The sequence below is a fragment of the Bubalus kerabau genome, chromosome 23 (assembly GCF_029407905.1).
Source record: "Bubalus kerabau isolate K-KA32 ecotype Philippines breed swamp buffalo chromosome 23, PCC_UOA_SB_1v2, whole genome shotgun sequence".
In the NCBI taxonomy this organism is placed as follows: Eukaryota; Metazoa; Chordata; class Mammalia; order Artiodactyla; family Bovidae; genus Bubalus; species Bubalus kerabau.
In genome coordinates this window covers 19509381-19529759 of record NC_073646.1, presented here as the reverse complement: position 1 = coordinate 19529759, position 20379 = coordinate 19509381, and the positions used below count along the sequence as shown (strand labels likewise).

At 40.0% G+C, this 20379-nt stretch overlaps 1 protein-coding gene across 2 annotated transcripts in view; it reads right to left on the bottom strand.

Annotated features, from left to right (window-relative positions):
* Positions 1-20379, bottom strand: part of ACSM3 (acyl-CoA synthetase medium chain family member 3) — an 83289-nt gene that overhangs the window by 9084 nt on the left and 53826 nt on the right. For both annotated transcript variants that reach the window (XM_055562563.1, XM_055562565.1), the window contains 6 exons: positions 16167-16374; positions 11657-11800; positions 7845-8001; positions 7280-7359; positions 5443-5566; positions 4008-4088 (listed from right to left, as the gene is read on the bottom strand). In XM_055562563.1, the coding sequence (XP_055418538.1) occupies positions 4008-4088; positions 5443-5566; positions 7280-7359; positions 7845-8001; positions 11657-11800; positions 16167-16374 (794 nt within the window). The remainder of the gene's footprint in view (positions 1-4007; positions 4089-5442; positions 5567-7279; positions 7360-7844; positions 8002-11656; positions 11801-16166; positions 16375-20379) is intronic.

Below are 20379 nucleotides of genomic sequence, written 5' to 3'. Positions count from 1 at the left end.
CTGCGGTGTTGGAGAAGACTCTTGAGAGTCTCTTGGACTGCAAGGAGATCCAACCAGTCCATTCTAAAGGAGATCAGCCCTGGGTATTCTTTGGAAAGAATGATGCTAAAGCTGAAACTCCAGTACTTTGGCCACCTCATGCGAAGAGTTGACTCATTGGAAAAGACTCTGATGCTGGGAGGGATTGGGGGCAGGAGGAGAAGGGGACAACAGAGAATGAGATGGCTGGATGGCATCACCAACTCGATGGACGTAAGTTTGAGTGAACTCCGGGAATTGGTGATGGACAGGGAGGCCTGGCATGCTGCACTTCATGGGGTCTCAAAGAGTCGGACACGATTGAGTGACTGAACTGAACTGAACTGAACTGAAGGCAGGGGTGTATCCTCAGGACATACTATCAATACTTTCAGACCTAAAGCTAAATAGGGAAAGTTGCTCAGTCGTGTCTGAGTCTTGTGGCCCATGGACTGTATAGTCCTTGGAATTCTCCAAGCCAGGATACTGGAGTTGGTAGCCTTTCCTTTCTCCAGGGGACCTTCCCAAACCAGAGATCGAACCCAGGTCTTCCACACTGCAGGCAAATTCATTACAAGCTGAGCAACCAGGGAAGCCCAAGAATACTGGATATTGCTGACCCAGGAATGGAACCAGGATCTCCTTCATTGCAGGTGGATTCTTTACCAACTGAGCTATCGGGGAAGCACTGGTCATAGAAAACACCCTCTTTCAACAACAAAAGAGAAGACTCTACAAATGGATATCACCGAAATCAGATTGATTATATTCTTTGCAGCTAAAGAGGGAGAAGCTCTATACAGTCAGCAAAAACAAGACCAGGAGCTGACTCTGGCTCAGATCATGAACTTATTGCAAAATTCAGACTTAAATTAAAGGAAGTCGGGAAAACCACTAGACCATTCACATATTACCTAAATCAAACCACTTACGATTATAAAGTGGAATTGGCAAATAGATTCAAGGGATTAGATCTGATAGACAGAGTGCCTGAAGAACTATGGACAGAGGTTCTTGACATTATACAGGAGGTAGTGATCAAGACCATCCCCAAGAAAAAGAAATGTAAAAAGGCAAAATGGCTCTCTGAGGCCATAAAATAGCTGAGAAAAGGAGGAGAAAAAGGAAAGATATACCTATTTGAATGCAGAGTTCTGAAGAGAGATAAGAAAGCCTTCCTCAGTGATCAGTGCAAAAAAATAGAGGAAAACAATAGAATGGGAAAGACTAGAGACCTCTTCAAGAAAATTAGAGATACCAAGGGAATATTTCATGCAAAGATGGCCACAATAAAGGACAGAAATGGTATGGACCTAACAGATGCAGAAGATATTAAGAAGAGGTGGTAAGAATACACAGAAGAACTATACAAAAAAGATCTTCATGACCCAGATAACCACAATGGAGTGATCACTCACCTAGAGCCAGACATCCTGGAATGTGAAGTCAAGTGGGCCTTAGGAAACATCACCACAAACAAAGCTAGTGGAGGTGATGGAATTACAGTTGAGCTATTTTAAATCCTAAAAGATGATGCTGTGAAAGTGCTTCACTCATTATGCCAGCAAATTCGGAGAATTCATCAGTGGCCACAGAAATGGAAAAGGTGTTTTCATTCCAATACCAAAGAAGGGCAATGCCAAAGAATGTCCTAACTACCACAAAATTGCACTCATCTCACACACTAGCAAACTAATGCTCAAAATTCTCCAAGCCAGGCTTCAACAGTACATGAACTGTGAACTTCCACATGTTCAAGCTGGATTTAGAAAAGGCAGAGGAAGCATAGATCAAATTGCCAATATCCAATGGATCATAGAAAAAGCAAGGGATTTCCCAAAAAACATCCACTTCTGCTTTATTGATTACACCAAAGCCTTTGACTGTGTAGATCACAACAAACTGGAAAATTCTAGAAGAGATCAGAATACCAGACCACCTTACCTGCCTCCTGAGAAATCTGTATGCAGGTCAAAAATTAACAGTTAGAACCGGACATGGAACAACAGACTGGTTCCAAATTGGGAAAGAAGTACATCAAGGCTATATATTGTCACCCTGCTTATTTAACTTATATGCAGAGTACATCATGTGAAATGCTAGGCCAGATGAAGCACAAGCTGGAATCAATATTGCTGGAAGAAATATCAGTAAGCTCAGATATACAGAGGATACCACACTTATGGCAGAAAATGAAGAGGAACTAAACAGCCTCTTGATGAAAGTGAAAGAGGAGAGTGAAAAAGCTCACTTAAAACTCACCATTCAAAAAATTAATATCATGGCCTCTGGTCCCATCTCTTCATGGCAAATAGATGGGGAAACAATGGAAACAGTGACAGACTTTATTTTCTTGGGCTCCAAAATCACTGCAGATGGTAACTGCAGCCTTGAAATCAAAAGATGCTTGGTCCTTGGAAGAAAAGCTATGAGCAACCTAGACAGCATATTAAAAAGCAGAGATATTACTTTGCTGACAAAGGTCTGTCCAGTCAAAGCTATGGTTTTTCCAGTAGTCATGAATGGTCATGAGAGTTGGACTATAAAGAAAGCTGAGCATTGAAGAATTGATGCTTTTGAGCTGTAGTGTTGGAGAAGACTCATAAGAGTCCCTTGGACTAAAAGGAGATCAAACCAGTCAATCCTGAAGGAAAACAGTCCTGAATATTCATTTGAAGGACTGATGCTGAAGCTGAAACCGCAATACTTTGGACACCTGATTCAAAGAACTGACTCATTTGAAAGACCCTGATGCTGGGAAAGACTGAAGGCAGAAGGAGACGTGAATGTCGTCACCGACTTCAATGAACATGATTTTGAGCAAGCCCTGGGAGTTGATGATGGACAGGGAAGCCTGGTGTGCCACAGTCAATAGGGTCGCAAAAAGTCAGACACGACAGCAATTGAATTGAACTGAGAGCTAAGTAAGTTCCAGTCAAACTGGAACAAGTTGTTCACCTTGGTCCCTGTTTTATATATCAGGAAACAGACTTTAACAGCTTACCCAGAGATACTCAGTAATGAACAGGAGAGCTGAAATAAAAGCCATCAGGCAATCCTACCTTTAGACAAGTTTTCATAGCAGAGTTAGAATTACTTGAGGTGCTTGTTTAAAACACCTTAGGATTTCAGGATCCTACCCTAAATTTATTGAATCAGACTCTCTAGAGAAGAAGAAGCCTGAGAATTTGTATTTTTCACATGTACCTATGTGATTCTTTATGATCAGATAAGCTTGGGAAGCATTGGTCTAATTTACAACTAACCCTCAGTTAAGTTTGATACTGAGTTCTCTGTAAACTCATCCATTTTGTGTTTTTGTTGGTATTGTTTTATGTATTAATATAAGTTCCTTTGTCTATACTTAACTTTGGCTGGATTGATCTGAGAACAGTTCTAACCCTGAGCAAAGTGCGCTAATAGGGTAATAGGATGCCCCCTCAGAATCAAGTGATGAAAATAGTTTCTTGACTGCCAGGAACTAGCCAGGCATGCTGCAGGAAGAGGGAGAACCTATAACCACTGTTGAATTGTAGCCTGTTTTGTCCTAGTCAACCCTTTTAGAAGATCTGGAGCTCCCTAACCAGAAGGGGCAACATAGTGTTTCAGTCAAGAGTATGGATGTTCGTCCCAGATTGCTTAGGATTGAATTCTAGAACTAGCAGCTACTAACTATGTAGCCTTGGGTGAGTCCTTTAACCTCTCTCAACCTCATCTGTAAAATGGTTCTGATATTGCTATGTCTCTCATAGGTTCCTTCTGAAAATAAATATTTATAAAATGCATAAAACTATTTGGCACAAATAACTGCTTTGGAGAAAAAAAGAGACAAGCTAATGTTTCTAAACCATTTCCATCTTTATATGGAGGTTAAGATATCATGGAAGTAGCATAATCATCATCAAAACCAATAGTGTAAGGGAATAGAAGTGGGGTAGGGGTAAACAGAATGGGTTGTTAAATATTTTCCTGGAAAGGGATGTACAAACCTTAACATCAAAAGCAGGAGAAGGTTTTCCCATTGAGCCAGGCTTAATTTTCATTCCCTTAAAATTTCCACAGATTAGTACCTAGTTAAGAATAAAAAAGAGTAACATTACAAATAACTTATATCTATTCATTTATCCACCACGCATTCATTCAATAAATATTTATTCAGAGTTTACTATGAACCAGGCTCACATTAAAACATATTTTCTGCTCTCAAGAATTATAGATAGACACTAATATAGTTAAAATATTAAGTAAATTTGTAACTACTAAAACATCCATATTTATGAAAACATTTATACTCTTATTCATATGGTACTTGTTATGCTATTTCTATTTAATAAATTCATCGATTTTTGTTTTTATTTTATTTTTTGTATTTTATTTTTTGACCAGGTACTACTTTCTCATGGTTCATAAATCGAAGCGGTATATAAAGACAATGAAAAATTTATTTCAGTCTTTCACTTATCTGCCCTATCTTATCCCTCTCTTTCCTACATAACAATTTTTGTTATTTCATTTCCTCTAGAATTTCTTATTTCTATGAGTTCTTTAGATAAACCTTTTTATAGTGTTCTGTGAAGTAATTGTCCAGCAAACTTAACATTTCAAGTAACAAGGAGCTCAGCATTTTCTATTTTATCAGCAAAGCCCTAAGATATTTCCTTATTATACAAAGAGAAATCTTTTTATACATCTAGTATTTTTTTAATAAATTTATTTATTTTAACTGGAGGTTAATTACTTTACAATATTGTATTGGTTTTGCCATACATCAACATGAATCCGCCACAGGTGTACACGTGTTCCCCATCCTGAACCCCCCTCCCTCCTCCCTCCCCGTACCCTCCCTCTGGGTCGTCCCAGTGCACCAGCCCCAAGCATCCAGTATCATGCATCGAACCTGGACTGGCTATTCATTTCATATATGATATTATACATAAATTTTTTAATGCCCTGGTCCTAGTCAATTTTATAGTGGCTTTCCTCAGTGAATGACTATGTAAACAATTGCATCTCTTACAGAGCTCTTTTGTAACCATCTTCCCTCATTTTTTTTTTAAAGAAACTGTTTCTTCTAATCACTCCATTCCCTCCCTATCCCTCAATCACAAAGCTACAATAAACAATTTGTTGGTTTTTTTTAATTGAAGGATAATTTTCTTACAGTGTTGTGTTGGTTTCTTCCATACAGCAATGCAAATCAGTCATAATTTTATATATATATATATATATATCCCCTCCCTCTTGAACCTCTCTCAACACACACCCCCATTCCACCCCTCTAGGTCATCCCAGAGCACCAGGCTGAACTCCCCGTGTTATATAGCAGCAGCTTCCCACTAGCTATTTTACACATGGTAGCACTTTGGTTTTTATTTATCTGGCTGAATTGAATTCAGCCGTGTCTTTTCAGTGAAGTCTGTATACCGTTTCAGTCTGTCCATATCCTTCGTAGATATCCAGACCTGTCCTGTTTCTCCATTGTTCAGTCACTTCAGGGTTGATTGGTTCCCCAGCACTTACACAGTGCTTCAAGCTCTTGAACTTATAGCTTCTCAGAAAAACAGATAAGGAGTTAAATTTAGGAGGAAAATGGATAAAAATGGAAATTAGGATTATTTCTAGTGAAATTTCAGTACAAAATGTTTTAGTTTTTCCCCTAACTTTCCTCTCTGATACAAAATAAACAATTTTATCATGAAACACCAAGTTTTGTTTTTTCTTTTTCTCCATTTTATTGGTGGGGGGTGGAGGGCAGGGGGAGGATTGGGGGTGGCGTGACTTTTTGCAAAGAAAAACCATGCCATCCCTAGGGAAGGTACCACATAATATTATGTTAAATCAGTGATAAAAAGCTTCCTAATTGGTTAAATTGATTGTGGAGCATTTATACAATAGAACACTATACAGTTGTTAAAAAAAAATAGAAGGAGTGAAGATGCTCCTGGGTTGTACTATCCAATAGAATTTTTTGTTATGACAGAAATTTCTATACTGAGCTGTCCACTATTGTATCCTCTAGTCCTGTGTGACTATTGAGCACTTGAAACAAGACTAGTGTAACCAAGGCACTGAATTTTTTTTCATTGAAATATAATTGATTTATAATGTTATATTACTTTTTGATTTACAATGTCGTGATTTGATATTTGTACATATGGTGAAATGATTGCACAAGTCTAGTTAACGTCTGTTACCCTACATAGTTAAAAGACTATTTTTTCCTGTGATGAGAAGTTTTAAGATCTACTGTCTTAGCAACTTCAAATATGTAATACAGTATTATTAATTATAGTTTGGAGCTGAATTTTAATTTAATTAAAATGTAAATAACTATATGTGACTGCTGCTGCTGCTGCTGTCACTTCAGTCGTGTCCGACTCTGTGTGACCCCATAGACGGCAGCCCACCAGGCTGCCCCGTCCCTGGGATTCTCCAGGCAAGAACACTGGAGTGGGTTGCCATTTCCTTCTCCAGTGCATAAAAGTGAAAGTGAAGTCGCCCAGTCATGTCCGACTCTTAGCAACCCCATGGACTGCAGCCCACCAGGCCCCTCCGTCCATGGGATTTTCCCGGCAGGAGTACTGGAGTGGGGTGCCATTGCCTTCTCCTAGTGGTTACCAAATTGGACAGCACAGTTTCAGAAAGTATTGTAGGTGAAGAAAAGAAGGGGCAGAACTGTGTGCATATCATGTCTCATTTTAAAAGAGTGGGGAGAGAACATGTGCATATTGGCTTGTGCAGGCATAAATCTCAGGGAGAAGGAGAACTAAAACTGGAGACAAGGTGTGGAGGAAGACTTTTCACTATATATTCTTACATACCTATTGAATTTTATGTCATGTGACTTGTTTCCTATTTAAAAATTAAATCAATTTAAAAGTAGTGACCACGTAATACTTTCAAATGGAATCAGTAATTAAGTAAAAGACATTCATTTTCTTTCCTGTTTGCTGGGATAGGGTTTTGAATAAGGGTGAAGTATATTTTCTCAGCTCATGTAACAGACAAAGGATAAACACTGGGCTCAGAGCTATACATGTGGCTTGAACCATCTTTCCTCTCTCTGCTTGAGGGAACCCACATTGGATATAGTAGTTATCGTGTACAGAATATAAGCAAGAAGGACGAGGAAGAGAAAAGATTGCTAAATACCATACCTACTGATCTGGAGATATGTTTTTAGGCAGAGAGATCCTTTATTTTGTATCTTCCTCTTCCTTTCCTCTCTGCCCATAAGTGCCCATTTACCAACTTTGCTTACCTGGCCTTATCATTCTGTACAAGCATTCTATATGCAGTTGGTGCTGAACAGAAGACTGTGATGGGAAACTTGGAAAGTGTCTGCAATTTAGAAGAAGTAGTCTTACACAATTTTTAATAAGTACTTAAATACCTATGGTAGACATAGTAAAACTTAGACCATTATTTATTCTAATGTAAACACTCTAATGGGCTTCCCTTGTGGCTCAGCTAGTAAAGAATCCACCTGCAATGCCGTGGATCTGGGTTCGATTCCTGGGTTAGGAAGGTCCCCTGGAGAAGGGAAAGGCTACCCACTCCAGTATTCTGGCCTGGAGAATTCCATGGACTGTATAATACAGTTCATGGACTCGCAAAGAGTCGGAAACGACTGAATGACTTTCACACACACACAAACACTCTCACACCTTTCCTCTGTATATCTTTTCAAGCTTATTGATTTTCCATTGTGGAATACCTTAAATAACATTATCTACTCTGATTTCTACAAGTTACTTTATTCACTAGTCCTGTCAGTAATAGTGCTAATTCACTTCTAAATATTGACCTCTTGTGCTCTGCCTTACTTGGAAGATGGAAGTTGGCTCAAACTGCGGCAAATAATGTGCAAATACACATGCTCCCTGGATCCATGGAGAAAAAACACTACTCCATGCAGATTTTGCCCAGCCTGTGTCAGAGGTATTCCACATGACATCCAAAGGGGTCAAATCCAGCCAGAACCTAGGTAAACAAAGAATCAGCTCAGTTTAGTCGCCCAGTCGTGTCCGACACTTTCCGACCCCATAGCCTGTAGCACGCCAGGCTTCTCTGTCCATCACCAGCTCCTGGAGCTTGCTCAAATTCATGTCCATCAAGTCAGTGATTTCATCCAAGCATCGATTCCTCTGTCGTCCCCTTCTCCTCCTGCCCCCAATCTTTCCCAGCATCGGGGTCTTTTCCAAGGATTCAGTTCTTCGAATCAGGTGGCCAAAGTATTGGAGTTTCAGCTTCAACATCAGTCCTTCCAATAATATTCAGGACTGTTTTCCTTCAGGATTGACTGGTTTGATCTCTTTGCAGTCCAAGGGACTCTCAAGAGTCTTCTCCAACTCCACATTTCAAAAGCATTAATTCTTTGGCACTCAGCTTTCTTTATAGTCCAACTCTCACATCCGTACATGACTACTGGAAAAACTATAACCTTGATTAGACAGACCTTTGTTGGCAAAGTAATGTCTCTGCTTTTTAATATGCTCTCTAGGTTGGTCATAGCTTATTTGCCAAGGAGCAAGCAGCTTTTGATTTCATGGCTGCAGTCACCATCTGCAGTGATTTTGGAGCTCAAGAAAATAAAGTCTGTCACTGCTTCCATTGTTTCCCCATCAATTTGCCATGAAGTGATGGGACCAGATGTCATGATCTTAGTTTTTTTGAATGTTGAGTTTTAAGCCCACTGTTTCACTCTCCTCTTTCACTTTCATCGAGAGGCTTTTTACTTCTTCACTTTCTGCCATAAGGTGGTGTCATCTGTGTATCTGATTTTATTGATATTTCTCCCAACAATCTTGATCCCAGCTTGTGCTTCATCTGGCCCAGCGTTTCTCATGATGTACTCTGCATATAAGTTAAATAAGCAGCGTGACAATATACAGCCTTGATCTACTTCTTTCCCAATTGGAAACCAGTCTGTTGTTCCATGTCCGGTTCTAACTGTTGCTTCTTGACCTGCATACAGATTTCTCAGGAGGCAGGTAAGGTGGTCTAGTATTCCGATCTCTTTAAGAATTTTCCACAGTTTGTGGTGATCCACACAGTCAAAGGCTTTGACATAGTCAATAAAGCAGAAGTAGATGTTTTTCTGGAGCTCTCTTGCTTTTTCAATGTTCCAATGGATGTTGGCAATTTGATCTCTGGTTCCTCTGCCTTTTCTAAAACCAGCTTGAACATCTGGAAGTTCTTGATCTACATATTGTTGAAGCCAGGCTTGGAGAATTTTGAGCATTACTCTGCTGGTGTGTGAGATGAGTGCAATTGTGCAGTAGTTTGAACATTCTTTGGCATTGCCTTTCTTAGGGATTGGAATGAAAACTGACCTTTTCCAGTCCTGTGGCCACTGCTGAGTTTTCCAAATGTGCTGGCATATTGAGTGCAGCAGCACTTTCACAGCATCATCTTTTAGGACTTGAAATGGCTCAACTGGAATTCCATCATCTCCACTAGCTTTGTTCGTAGTGATGTTTCCTAAGGCCCACTTGACTTTGCATTCCAGGATGTCTGGCTCTAGGTGAGTGATCACACCATTGTGATTATCTGGGTTGTGAAAATCTGTTTTGTATAGTTCTTCTGTGTATTCTTACCACACATTCTGTATCTTCTTAATATCTTCTGCTTCTGTTAGGTCCATACTGTTTCTGTACTATTGTGCCCATCTTTATATGAAATGTTCCTTTGGTATCTCTAATTTTCTTGAAGAGATCTCTAGTCTTTCCCATTCTGTTTTTTTCCTCTATTTCTTTGCATTGATCACTGAGGAAGGCTTTCTTATCTCTCCTTGCTATTCCTTGGAACTCTGCGTCCAGATGGGTATATCTTACCTTTTCTTTTTGCCTTTAGCTTCTCTTCTTTTCTCAGCTATTTGTAAGGCCTCCTCAGACACCATTTTTTCTTTTTGCATTTCTCTTTTTGGGGGATGGTCTTGATCACTACCTCCTGTACAATGTCATGAACCTCTGTTCATAGTTCTTCAGGCATTCTGTCTTTCAGATCTAATCCCTTGAATCTATTTGCCAATTCCACTGTATAATCGTAAGGGATTTGATTTAGGTCATATGTGAATGGTCTAGTGCTTTTCCATACTTCCTTCAATTTAAGTCTAAATTTGGCAATAAGGAGTTCATGATCTGAGCCACAGTCAGCTCCCAGTCTTTTTTTTCTTTTTTTGCTGACTGTATTTTCTGTGCTGTACTTAGTCATGTCTGAATCTTTGCGATTCCATGGACTGTAGCCCACCAGGCTTTTATGTCCATGGGATTCTCCTGAGAAGAATACTTGAGTGGGTTGTCATTTCATTCTCCAGGGGATCTTCCCAACCCAGGGATTGAACCCAGGTCTCCCACGTGGCAGGTAGATTCTTTGCTGTTTGAGCCACTGACTGTACAAAGAATGGACTTGATAGATACAGCAAACTGTGGAAAATTCTTAAAGAGGTGGGAATACCAGACCACCTGGTATTCTTGACAAACCTGTATGTGGGTCCAGAAGCAACATTTAGAACTTTATTTGGACAATAAATAAACAACTGACTAGTTCAAAATTGGGAAAGGAGCACAACAAGGCTGTATATTGTCACCCTGCTTATTTGCCTTATATGCAGAGTACATCATTGGAAATGCCAGGCTGGATGAATCACAAACGGAAATCAAGAATGTCTGGAGAAATATCATCAACCTCAGATATGTAAATGAAACCACACTAATGGCAGAAAGTGAAGAGGAACTAAAGAGCCTCTTGATGAAGATGAAAGAGGAGAGTGAAAAAGTTGGCTTAAAGCTTAACATTTAAAAAATTAGGATCATGGCATCCAGTCCCATCACTTAGGAGGGAGATAAGTGGAAGCAGTGACAGATTTTATTTTCTTGGGCTCCAAAATCACTGTGGACAGTGACTGCAGCCATGAAATTAAAAGACACTTGCTCCTTGGAAGGAAAACTATTTCAAAGCTAGACAGCATAGTAAAAGAGAAGACATCACTTTGCTGACAAAAGGCCATATAGTCAAGGCTACTGTTTTTCCAGTAGTCATGTATGGATGTGAGAGCTGGACCATAAGGAAGGCAGAGCGCCGTAGAATTGATGGTTTCAATCTGTGGTGCTGGAGAAGACTCTTGAGAGACTCTTGGACAGCAGGGAGATCAAACCAGTCAATTCTAAAGGAAATCAACCCTGAATATTCATTGGAAGGATTTATGCTAAACCTGAAGCTCCAATACTCTGGCCTCCTGATATGAAGAGCAGACTCACTGGAGAACACCCTAATGCTGGGAAAGATTGAAGGCAAAAGGAGAAGAGGGCAGCAGAGGATGAGATGGCTATATAGCATCACCAACTCAATGGACATGAATCTGAGCAAACTCTGGGAGATAGTGAAGGACAGGGAAGCATGGCGTGCTGAAGTTCATGGGGTGGCAAAGAGTTGGACACAACTTAGCAACTGAACAACAACAACATATATACATTTGAGATATAAATATAAATAAATATATATATATACGCACACTTGAGATATATATAGAGACTTAACTATATATATATATATATGGAAACAAATTTAAAATACAAATAAAGGAATCATCATTTTTGTAACATTGACACTTCAAACTACAGTTCTGTGAAAATACCTTCCATTTATAGATAATCCTAAACCAAAACTGCTGTGGGTGTGGCCAGTCATTTTAGGATATCCACTTGTTCCACTGGTAAAGAAAATGGCCATCATCTCATTGTGTTTTGTCTTCACACAGGTGTGGTTGTCACTGGCATGTCTATGAAGGAAGAATTACAATGGTTGTATATATTAAACACAGTATCATAGACTATTACCACAGAAAAGGATTTACTCAGACCTCTTCATCTCATTGATTAAGCCCTAAGGACTTATACTGAATTCCAAGGTAAAAGCCATCTGTCTCCATCTTTTAAGGTGCTTTCTGGAAACAAGCTAAACTTTGCCATCAATAGCCCATTTATAACAGGTTGACTTCATAGCTTTTTACTGTGTGATGAAGAAGAGTGAAAGCATTACCAAAAAAACTCAAGAATTTTATCATACCTTCTACAGAATGAGTATTCTATGATCTTCTAATCATGTATATGTGAGGTAAAATGTGATTAAAAAAAAAATGAGTATGTTGATAGAAGTCATGTGTAATGGTATAAGGCAGGGATCATTAAACTACAGGCCTATGGGCCAAACATGGCCTGCCTTTTGTTTTCACACATAAAGTTTTATTGCAACACAACTGTGTCCATTCTTGTACATATTGCCTATGACTGCTTTCTACACTATGACAGTGAGTAGGTATGATAGAGACTACATGGCCTGCAAATCCTATATATTTACTATCCATCCTGTTTGTAAAAAACCATTTGCTGCCCCCTCAAAAGGATGGTTTTTCTGTTTCACACAAGAGAGTCTACATAGTTCTGAATATAGTAAGCAAAAAGACTGAAGAGGATCTAAGTATCCACTTAGGGAAGGAAGGGTTTCAGTTAAAGAAAGAAAACATTTTGGTTCCAAATGATAATTGGGCTTTTATATATGTCATACATCAGGGCAGCTGAGAGGAAGTAAACTCTGTACATTTGAGGCTCTAAGAATCATACAGAATTTTATTAGGAAATATTGAGCTGAAAATGAATGAATCAGAAATATTCAGCTATGAGAACTATTTCTATTTTTAAATCCTAACATAGGACTTAAATCCTAAACCAAATGTTTAGGCTATGATTCCATAATTTTTTTCATTATAAAGCTAGTACCTATAACTGTGTACCTATCACTTCTATCACAGATATTATTGCTCATGAAACCTAAGGCAGGTTTATTGTACCAATCTCTCAGAAGCAGTAAACCTAGCAGGTAATAGTGTGGGCTTAGAAGCTAGACTGCCTGAGTGTGAAACCCAGTTCTGCCAGATCCTAACATTTGACCTTATTTATCTGTCTAACCAGAGAATCCACCCGCAATGCAGAAGATGTGGGTTTGATCCCTGGGTCAGGAAAATCCCCTGGAGGAGGGAATGCAACCCCACTCCAGTATTCTTGCCCAGAAAATCCCATCCATAGTGTCGCAAAGAGTTGGATATGACTGAAACGACTGAGCATGAGTATCTGTATATTTAACATTTCCTACCCCATAGTTTGTTGTGATATTTAAATGAGTTAATATTGAGTTGGCCAAAAAGTTCATTTGAGGTTTTCCATAATATCTTATTGAAAAACTCTAATGAACTTTTTGGCCAACCCAATATATCTGAAGTGCAGTTTTGGGCACATAACCAGTGCCATATAAGTGTTAGATATTATACAATTATAACACTATTTTTATTAGAACAGAATTTGGCTTTTGGTAAGAACTCAATAGAGAATCCACCTGCCAGTGCAGGAGACACAGGAGACATGGGTTCAATCCCTGGGTTGGGAAGATCCCCTGGAATAGGAAATGGCAATTTCAGTATTCTTCCTTGGAAAATGCCATTAACAGAGGAGCATGGTGGGCTACAGTCCATGGGGTCTCAAAGAGTGGGACACAACTGAACAACTGAGCATGTACGCACACAACAAATGTTAACTATTTTAGAAGAGTCATAACAAGTCCCTGTGCGCTACAGTCCATGATATCACAAAGAGTCGGACATAACTTAGCAACTAAACAATGACAAAGAACAAGTCCATAGTTGCAAGCTTGCTCCAAAATCATTGAGTAAAGGTAGGAAGCTCATTCTAGAGAGGGAATTTGCTGCCACCCTAAAGCTAAGATAACCAATACTTGACAAAAAGTTCCAAGTGACCCCTAGAAGCACCCCATATCAGGGCTTGAATATCTGTGTAATAGTTTTATTAATTGCATCTATTAAGTATTCTTCTTACTATAACCTGATAGAAATGTCACTGTCAGCAAGGGAATAATACAGCATCCACAGAAGGATTGATTCTGATTAGTTCCTATGGGAGACGATAATAGCTCTGTGGTTGATGCTGTGATGTACCTCCTAGATCCTGCTGCAGAATTTTAGGACATGCTGCCCTTCAGGTGCTGAGATCCCTCTTTAGATATTGCCTTGGCTGAAGATAGCTGCCTTGCTCAAGGTCATGCCTCCTTCTAAAGACAGTTTGTACCCAGTTACTGATTAACAGAAGAACTGTACAAAAAAGATCTTCACGACCCAGATAATCACGATGGTGCGATCACTGACCTAGAGCCAGACATCCTGGAATGTGAAGTCAAGTGGGCCTTAGAAAGCATCACTACGAACAAAGCTAGTGGAGGTGATAGAATTCCAGTTGAGCCATTCCAAATCCTGAAAGATGATGCTGTGAAAGTACTGCACTCAATATGCCAGCACATTTGGAAAACTCACCAGTGGCCACAGGACTGGAAAAGGTCCATTTTCATTCCAATCCCAAAGAAAGGCAATGCCAAAGAATGCTCAAACTACCGCACAATTGCACTCATCTCACATGCTAGTAAAGTAATGCTCAAAATTCTCCAAGCCAGGCTTCAGCAATATGTGAACCGTGAACGTCCTGATATTCAAGCTGGTTTTAGAAAAGGCAGAGGAACCAGAGATCAAATTGCCAACATCCGCTGGATCATGGAAAAAGCGAGAGAGTTCCAGAAAAACATCTCTTTCTGCTTTATTGACTATGCCAAAGCCTTTGACTGTGTGGATCACAATAAACTGTGGAAAATTCTGAAAGAGATGGGAATACCAGACCACCTGATCTGCCTCTTGAGAAATGTGTATGCAGATCAGGAAGCAACAGTTAGAACTGGACATGGGACAACAGACTGGTTCCAAATAGGAAAAGGAGTACGTCAAGGCTGTATATTGTCATGCTGCTTATTTAACTTATATGCAGAGTACATCATGAGAAATGCTGGACTGGAAGAAACACAAGCTGGAATCAAGATTGCCGGGAGAAATATCAATAACCTCAGATATGCAGATGACACCACCCTTATGGCAGAAAGTGAAGAGGAACTCAAAAGCCTCTTGATGAAAGTGAAAGTGGAGAGTGAAAAAGTTGGCATAAAGCTCAACATTCAGAAAACGAAGATCATGGCATCCAGTCTCATCACTTCATGGGAAATAAATGGGGAAACAGTGGAAACAGTGTCAGACTTTATTTTTTTGGGCTCCAAAATCACTGCAGATGGTGATTGCAGCCATGAAATTAAAAGACGCTTACTCCTTGGAAGGAAAGTTATGACCAACCTAGATAGCATATTCAAAAGCAGAGACATTACTTTGCCAACAAAGGTTCGTCTAGTCAAAGCTATGGTTTTTCCTGTGGTCATGTATGGATGTGAGAGTTGGACTGTGAAGAAAGCTGAGTGCCAAAGAATTGATGCTTTTGAACTGTGGTGTTGGAGAAGACTCTTGAGAGTCCCTTGGACTGCAAGGAGATCCAACCAATCCACTCTGAAGGAGATCAGCCCTGGGATCTCTTTGGAAGGAATGATGTTGAAGCTGAAATTCCAGTACTTTGGCCACCTCATGCAAAGAGTTGACTCATTGGAAAAGACTGATGCTGGGAGGGATTGGGGGCAAGAGGAGAAGGGGACAACAGAGGATGAGATGGCTGGATGGCATCACTGACTCAATGGATGTGAGTCTGAGTGAACTCTGGGAGTTGGTGATGGACATGGAGGCCTGGCGTGCTGCGATTCATGGGGTCGCAAAGAGTCAGACACGACTGAGCGACTGATCTGATCTGATCTGATCTGATTAGACCTCTTGCTTTAGCTGGACATAGCTTTGAAGGGCTATGTAAACTCCAGTGATCCCCATAAGTTGACTGATGGCTTTTTTGAAGTATATGGATGATAAATTTCAACAGCCGCCCAATCCCACATTGTTCCCTTTTCTTCACAGGTATTGCTCCTAAGATAACTTCTTACTAAACTTACACAACTAATGTCTGTCTTATGGTGTGCTTCCTTGAGATCCCAACCTATGAAAAACACCACCAGTTCCTTGCCTCAGAGCTTTGCACTATAATCACCAGTTGTTCCCTTTGTCTATTATTTTAATTTTCATTTTTCTGGTTAATCCAGGGTTGACTATCTTATCAATGTTGTGTTTCTTTTTGGAAAGCTGTTCTACAACAATTATGGTTACTCACTTCATCATCTCCTTTAGGTTCTCCCAACCCTCTCTGGGGCTCTGAGACACAATTAGTTTGGAGTGCAGATTTTCACATTTAGATGCAACAGCATCAACTGCTGGAGCTAAAACTTCATTGGTAATAATGCACTTTGCCTTTGAAGATTGTAGTCGGTAGAGGATGTCTTTTTGGGTCATCTGAGTGGTTCCTGGAATTAGAACTGTCCCTAAAAGAGAAGAAAAGAAAGTATTTAGAAAGGATTTCCTTCATCATATTAATTAAGGTAGTATAGATAACCCATGTATATTCAGTGTTTCTCAGGGTGCTGCTGCTACTGCTGCTAAGTCGCTTCAGTTATGTCCGACTCTGTGCGATCCCGTAGACGGCAGCCCACCAGGCTCCACCGTCCCTGGGATTCTCCAGGCAAGACCACTGGAGTGGGTTGCCATTTCCTTCTCAGGGTGAGTTAGTCAATTTTCCAGGCAGGATATCTATTTGTCTCCCTTTCATTACTATACTTTTGCCTTTAAAGGAATCTCAAAGTCTAGGACCCTTTTGATCTAACATGAAAGGATGTTAAATCCTGGATAATTAATTATTTTCTATCTGGAGACCATTCATAACATTTAACTTGAAGAGGGTTTTGAATTAAAAAGTAATATTACCCAACATTTATTGAGTACTTTGAGTGTTAGGTGCTGTGTAAGTGTTTGCATATTTTAACATTTAATCTCTACCAAAAACACAAATGTTATTGTTAACTAGAAAATACACAACATAAAAGTTGAGAATTATGTTTTATTGGGAGGACTTTCTGAGGGCTTTCTCAGATAGCTCTGAGGGACTGTTCTGAAGGGTGAAGGGAGAAGCCAGGATATACACGGGGGTTTGCAACAAAAACCAGGTAGTTGGAACATCAAAAGATTACTGTTAATTAAAGAAAACCAGACATGGCAAGTTAATCAATTAGTGCTTTTCTGTGTATGGGAAGATGCAAGAGTCTAGGCTCACTGATCTCATTCCTTTGATATTCACCTTAACTATCTAGGGCTAATCTGTTCTTTCTCAACCTGAGTTCCCTCAGGGCTCATCTCTGGAGGCAACTGTAGTAGCCGACGGCTTGATGGACATGACATCCTTTGTTTGCTGATATGGCAGGCAGCATTCTTAGTCCACCCTATAAATAATTTGTCTGAATCACTGAAGTAGCAGGGGCAGTGCATGGACTGAACACTGCAGCCTGACTTAGGCTGTAATTTAACCACCTTGCTTCAGTGCATCTTTTGTTGCTGTTCTGTTGCTGAGTCGTGTCCAACTCTTTGCGACCCCATGAACTGCAGCACACTAGGGTTTTCTGTCCATCACTATCTCCCTGAAATTGCTCAAAAGTTGCTCATCCACTGAGTCAGTGATGCCATCCAACTTCTCATCCTCTGTCTCCCCCTTCTCTTGCCCTCAGTTTTATCCAGCATCAGGGTCTTTTCCAGAGAGTCAACTCTTTGCATCAGGTGGCCAAAGTGCCTCTTAAAACATACATTAATTTTATAATTTCTTTCCAAAGAGAAGGATTGAGGCATTCATCTTTTCTGTGCTTCTTTTCCCATCTGCTATAAACTGTACTGTAAGGTACAGTAAGGTACAGTGTAGTGGTCAAGAGAGTGTCCTAGAGACAGATACTCTTAAAGCTTGGTCTTGAACAAGACTACTTTACCTCTGAGAGTCTCAGATTCTGCATCTGTAGAATGGGGATTATAATAACACTACCTTCTTTATAGGATTATTAAGGATTAAATGAGTTAATTTTTTTTTAAAATGAGTTAAATTTTTTAATGAGGTAAATTGGAAGTGGTCAAACAGAAGATGGCAAGAGTGAACGTCCACATTTTAGGAACCACTGAACTAAAATGGCACCTGACCCGCCTCTTGAGAAACCTGTATGCAGGTCAGGAAGCAACAGTTAGAACTGGACATGGGACAACAGACTGGTTCCAAATAGGATAAGGAGTACGTCAAGGATGTATATTGTCACCCTGCTTATTTAACTTCTATGCAGAATACATCATGAGAAACGCTGGGCTGGAAGAAGCATAAGCTGGAAAAGATTGCCAGGAGAAATATCAATAACCTCAGATATGCAGATGACACCACCCTTATGGCAGAAAGTGAAGAGGAACTCAAAAGCCTCTTGATGAAAGTGAAAGTGGAGAGTGAAGAAGTTGGCTTAAAGCTCAACATTCAGAAAACGAAGATCATGGCACCCGGTCCCATCACTTCATAGGAAATAGATGGGGAAACAGAGGAAACAGTGTCAGACTTTATTTTTTTGGGCTCCAAAATCACTGCAGATGGTGACTGCAGCCATGAAATTAAAAGACGCTTACTCCTTGGAAGGAAAGTTATGACCAACCTAGATAGCATATTCAAAAGCAGAGACATTACTTTGCCAACAAAGGTTCGTCTAGTCAAGGCTATGGTTTTTTCTGTGGTCATGTATGGATGTGAGAGTTGGACTGTGAAGAAAGCTGAGTGCCGAAGAATTGATGCTTTTGAACTGTGGTGTTGGAGAAGACTCTTGAGAGTCCTTTGGACTGCAAGGAGATCCAACCAGTCCATTCTAAAGGAGGTCAGCCCTGGGTGTTCTTTGGAAGGAATGATGCTAAAGCTGAAACTCCAATACTTTGGCCACCTCATGTGAAGAGTTGACTCATTGGAAAAGACTCTGATGCTGGGAGGGATTGGGGCCAGGAGGAAACGGGGATGACAGAGGATGAGATGGCCGGATGGCATCACTGACTCGATGGACATGAGTTTGAGTGAACTCTGGGAGATGGTAATGGACAGGGAGGCCTGGCATGCTGCGATTCACGGGGTCACAAAGAGTCGGACATGACTGAGAGACTGAAGTGAACTGAACAGAGTACATCATGCAAAGTGCAGGGCTTGATGAAGCACAAGCTGGAATGAAGATTTCCAGGAGAAATATCAATAACTTCAGATATGCAGATGACACCACTCTTATGACAGAAAGTGAAGAGGAACTAAACAGCCTCTTGATGAAAGTGAAAGAGAAGCGTGAAAAAGCTGGCTTAAAACTCAACATTCAGAAAACTAAGATCATGGATCTGGTCCCATCACTTCAGGGCAAATAGATGGGGAAACAACGGAAACAGTGACAGACTTTATTTTACTGGGCTCCAAAATCACTACGGACGATGACTGCAGCCATGAAATCAAAAGATGCTTGCTTCTTGGAAGAAAAGCTATGACCAACCTAGACAGCACAGTAAAAAACAGAGCCATTACTTTGCCAACAAAGGTCTATCTAGTCAAAGCTATGGTTTTTTCCAGTAGTCATGTTTGGACATGCAAGTTGGACTATAAAGAAAGCTGAGGACCAAAGAATTGATGCTTTTAAACTGTGGTGTTGAAGAAGACTCTTGAGAGTCCCTTGGACTGCAGGGAAATCTAACTAGTCAATCCTAAAGGAAGTCAGTCCTAAATATTCACTGGAAGGACTAGTGCTAAAGCTGAAACTCCAATACTTTGGCCACCTGATGCAAAGAATTGGCTCATTTCAAAAGACCCTCATGCTGGAAAAGATTGAAGGCAGGAGGAGAAGGGGATGACAGAGGATGAGATGGTTGGATCACATCACCGAGTCTATGGACATGAGTTGAGCAAGCTCTGGGAGTTGGTGATGGACAGGGAATCCTGGCATGCTCAGTCCATGGGGCTGCAAAAAGTTGGACATGACTGAGGGACTGTACTGAACTGAAGGGTGTTCCCTGGAATAGCAGCATCTACATCACTTGGGAGCTTGTTAGAAATGCAGGATCTCAGGATTCTCCCAGGCTTCTTGGATCAGAATCTGCATTTTAACAAGAACCCAATGATTCATATGCATATCAAGGTTTGAGAAAGTGAATTAGATGATTTTTTAAATCCCAGTAATGTTGGTTTATAACATATGTTTTGTGTATACATTTTAATTTGACTTAGAAATTATAATTTGACTAATAATTGTAAATTTACTTATAATTTGACTTATAAATTGACAACATTATAATTTAACTTATAACCAAAGACTAGTTTCCATGCTCATCTTACCTCCTTTACCCATTTCTCCCACCCCAAACCCCTTGCCCTTTGTAATCACTATTTTGTTCTCTGAGTTTGTTTTTGTTATTTTATTTTTGTTTATTTTGTTTTATTATTTGTTTTATATTCTACA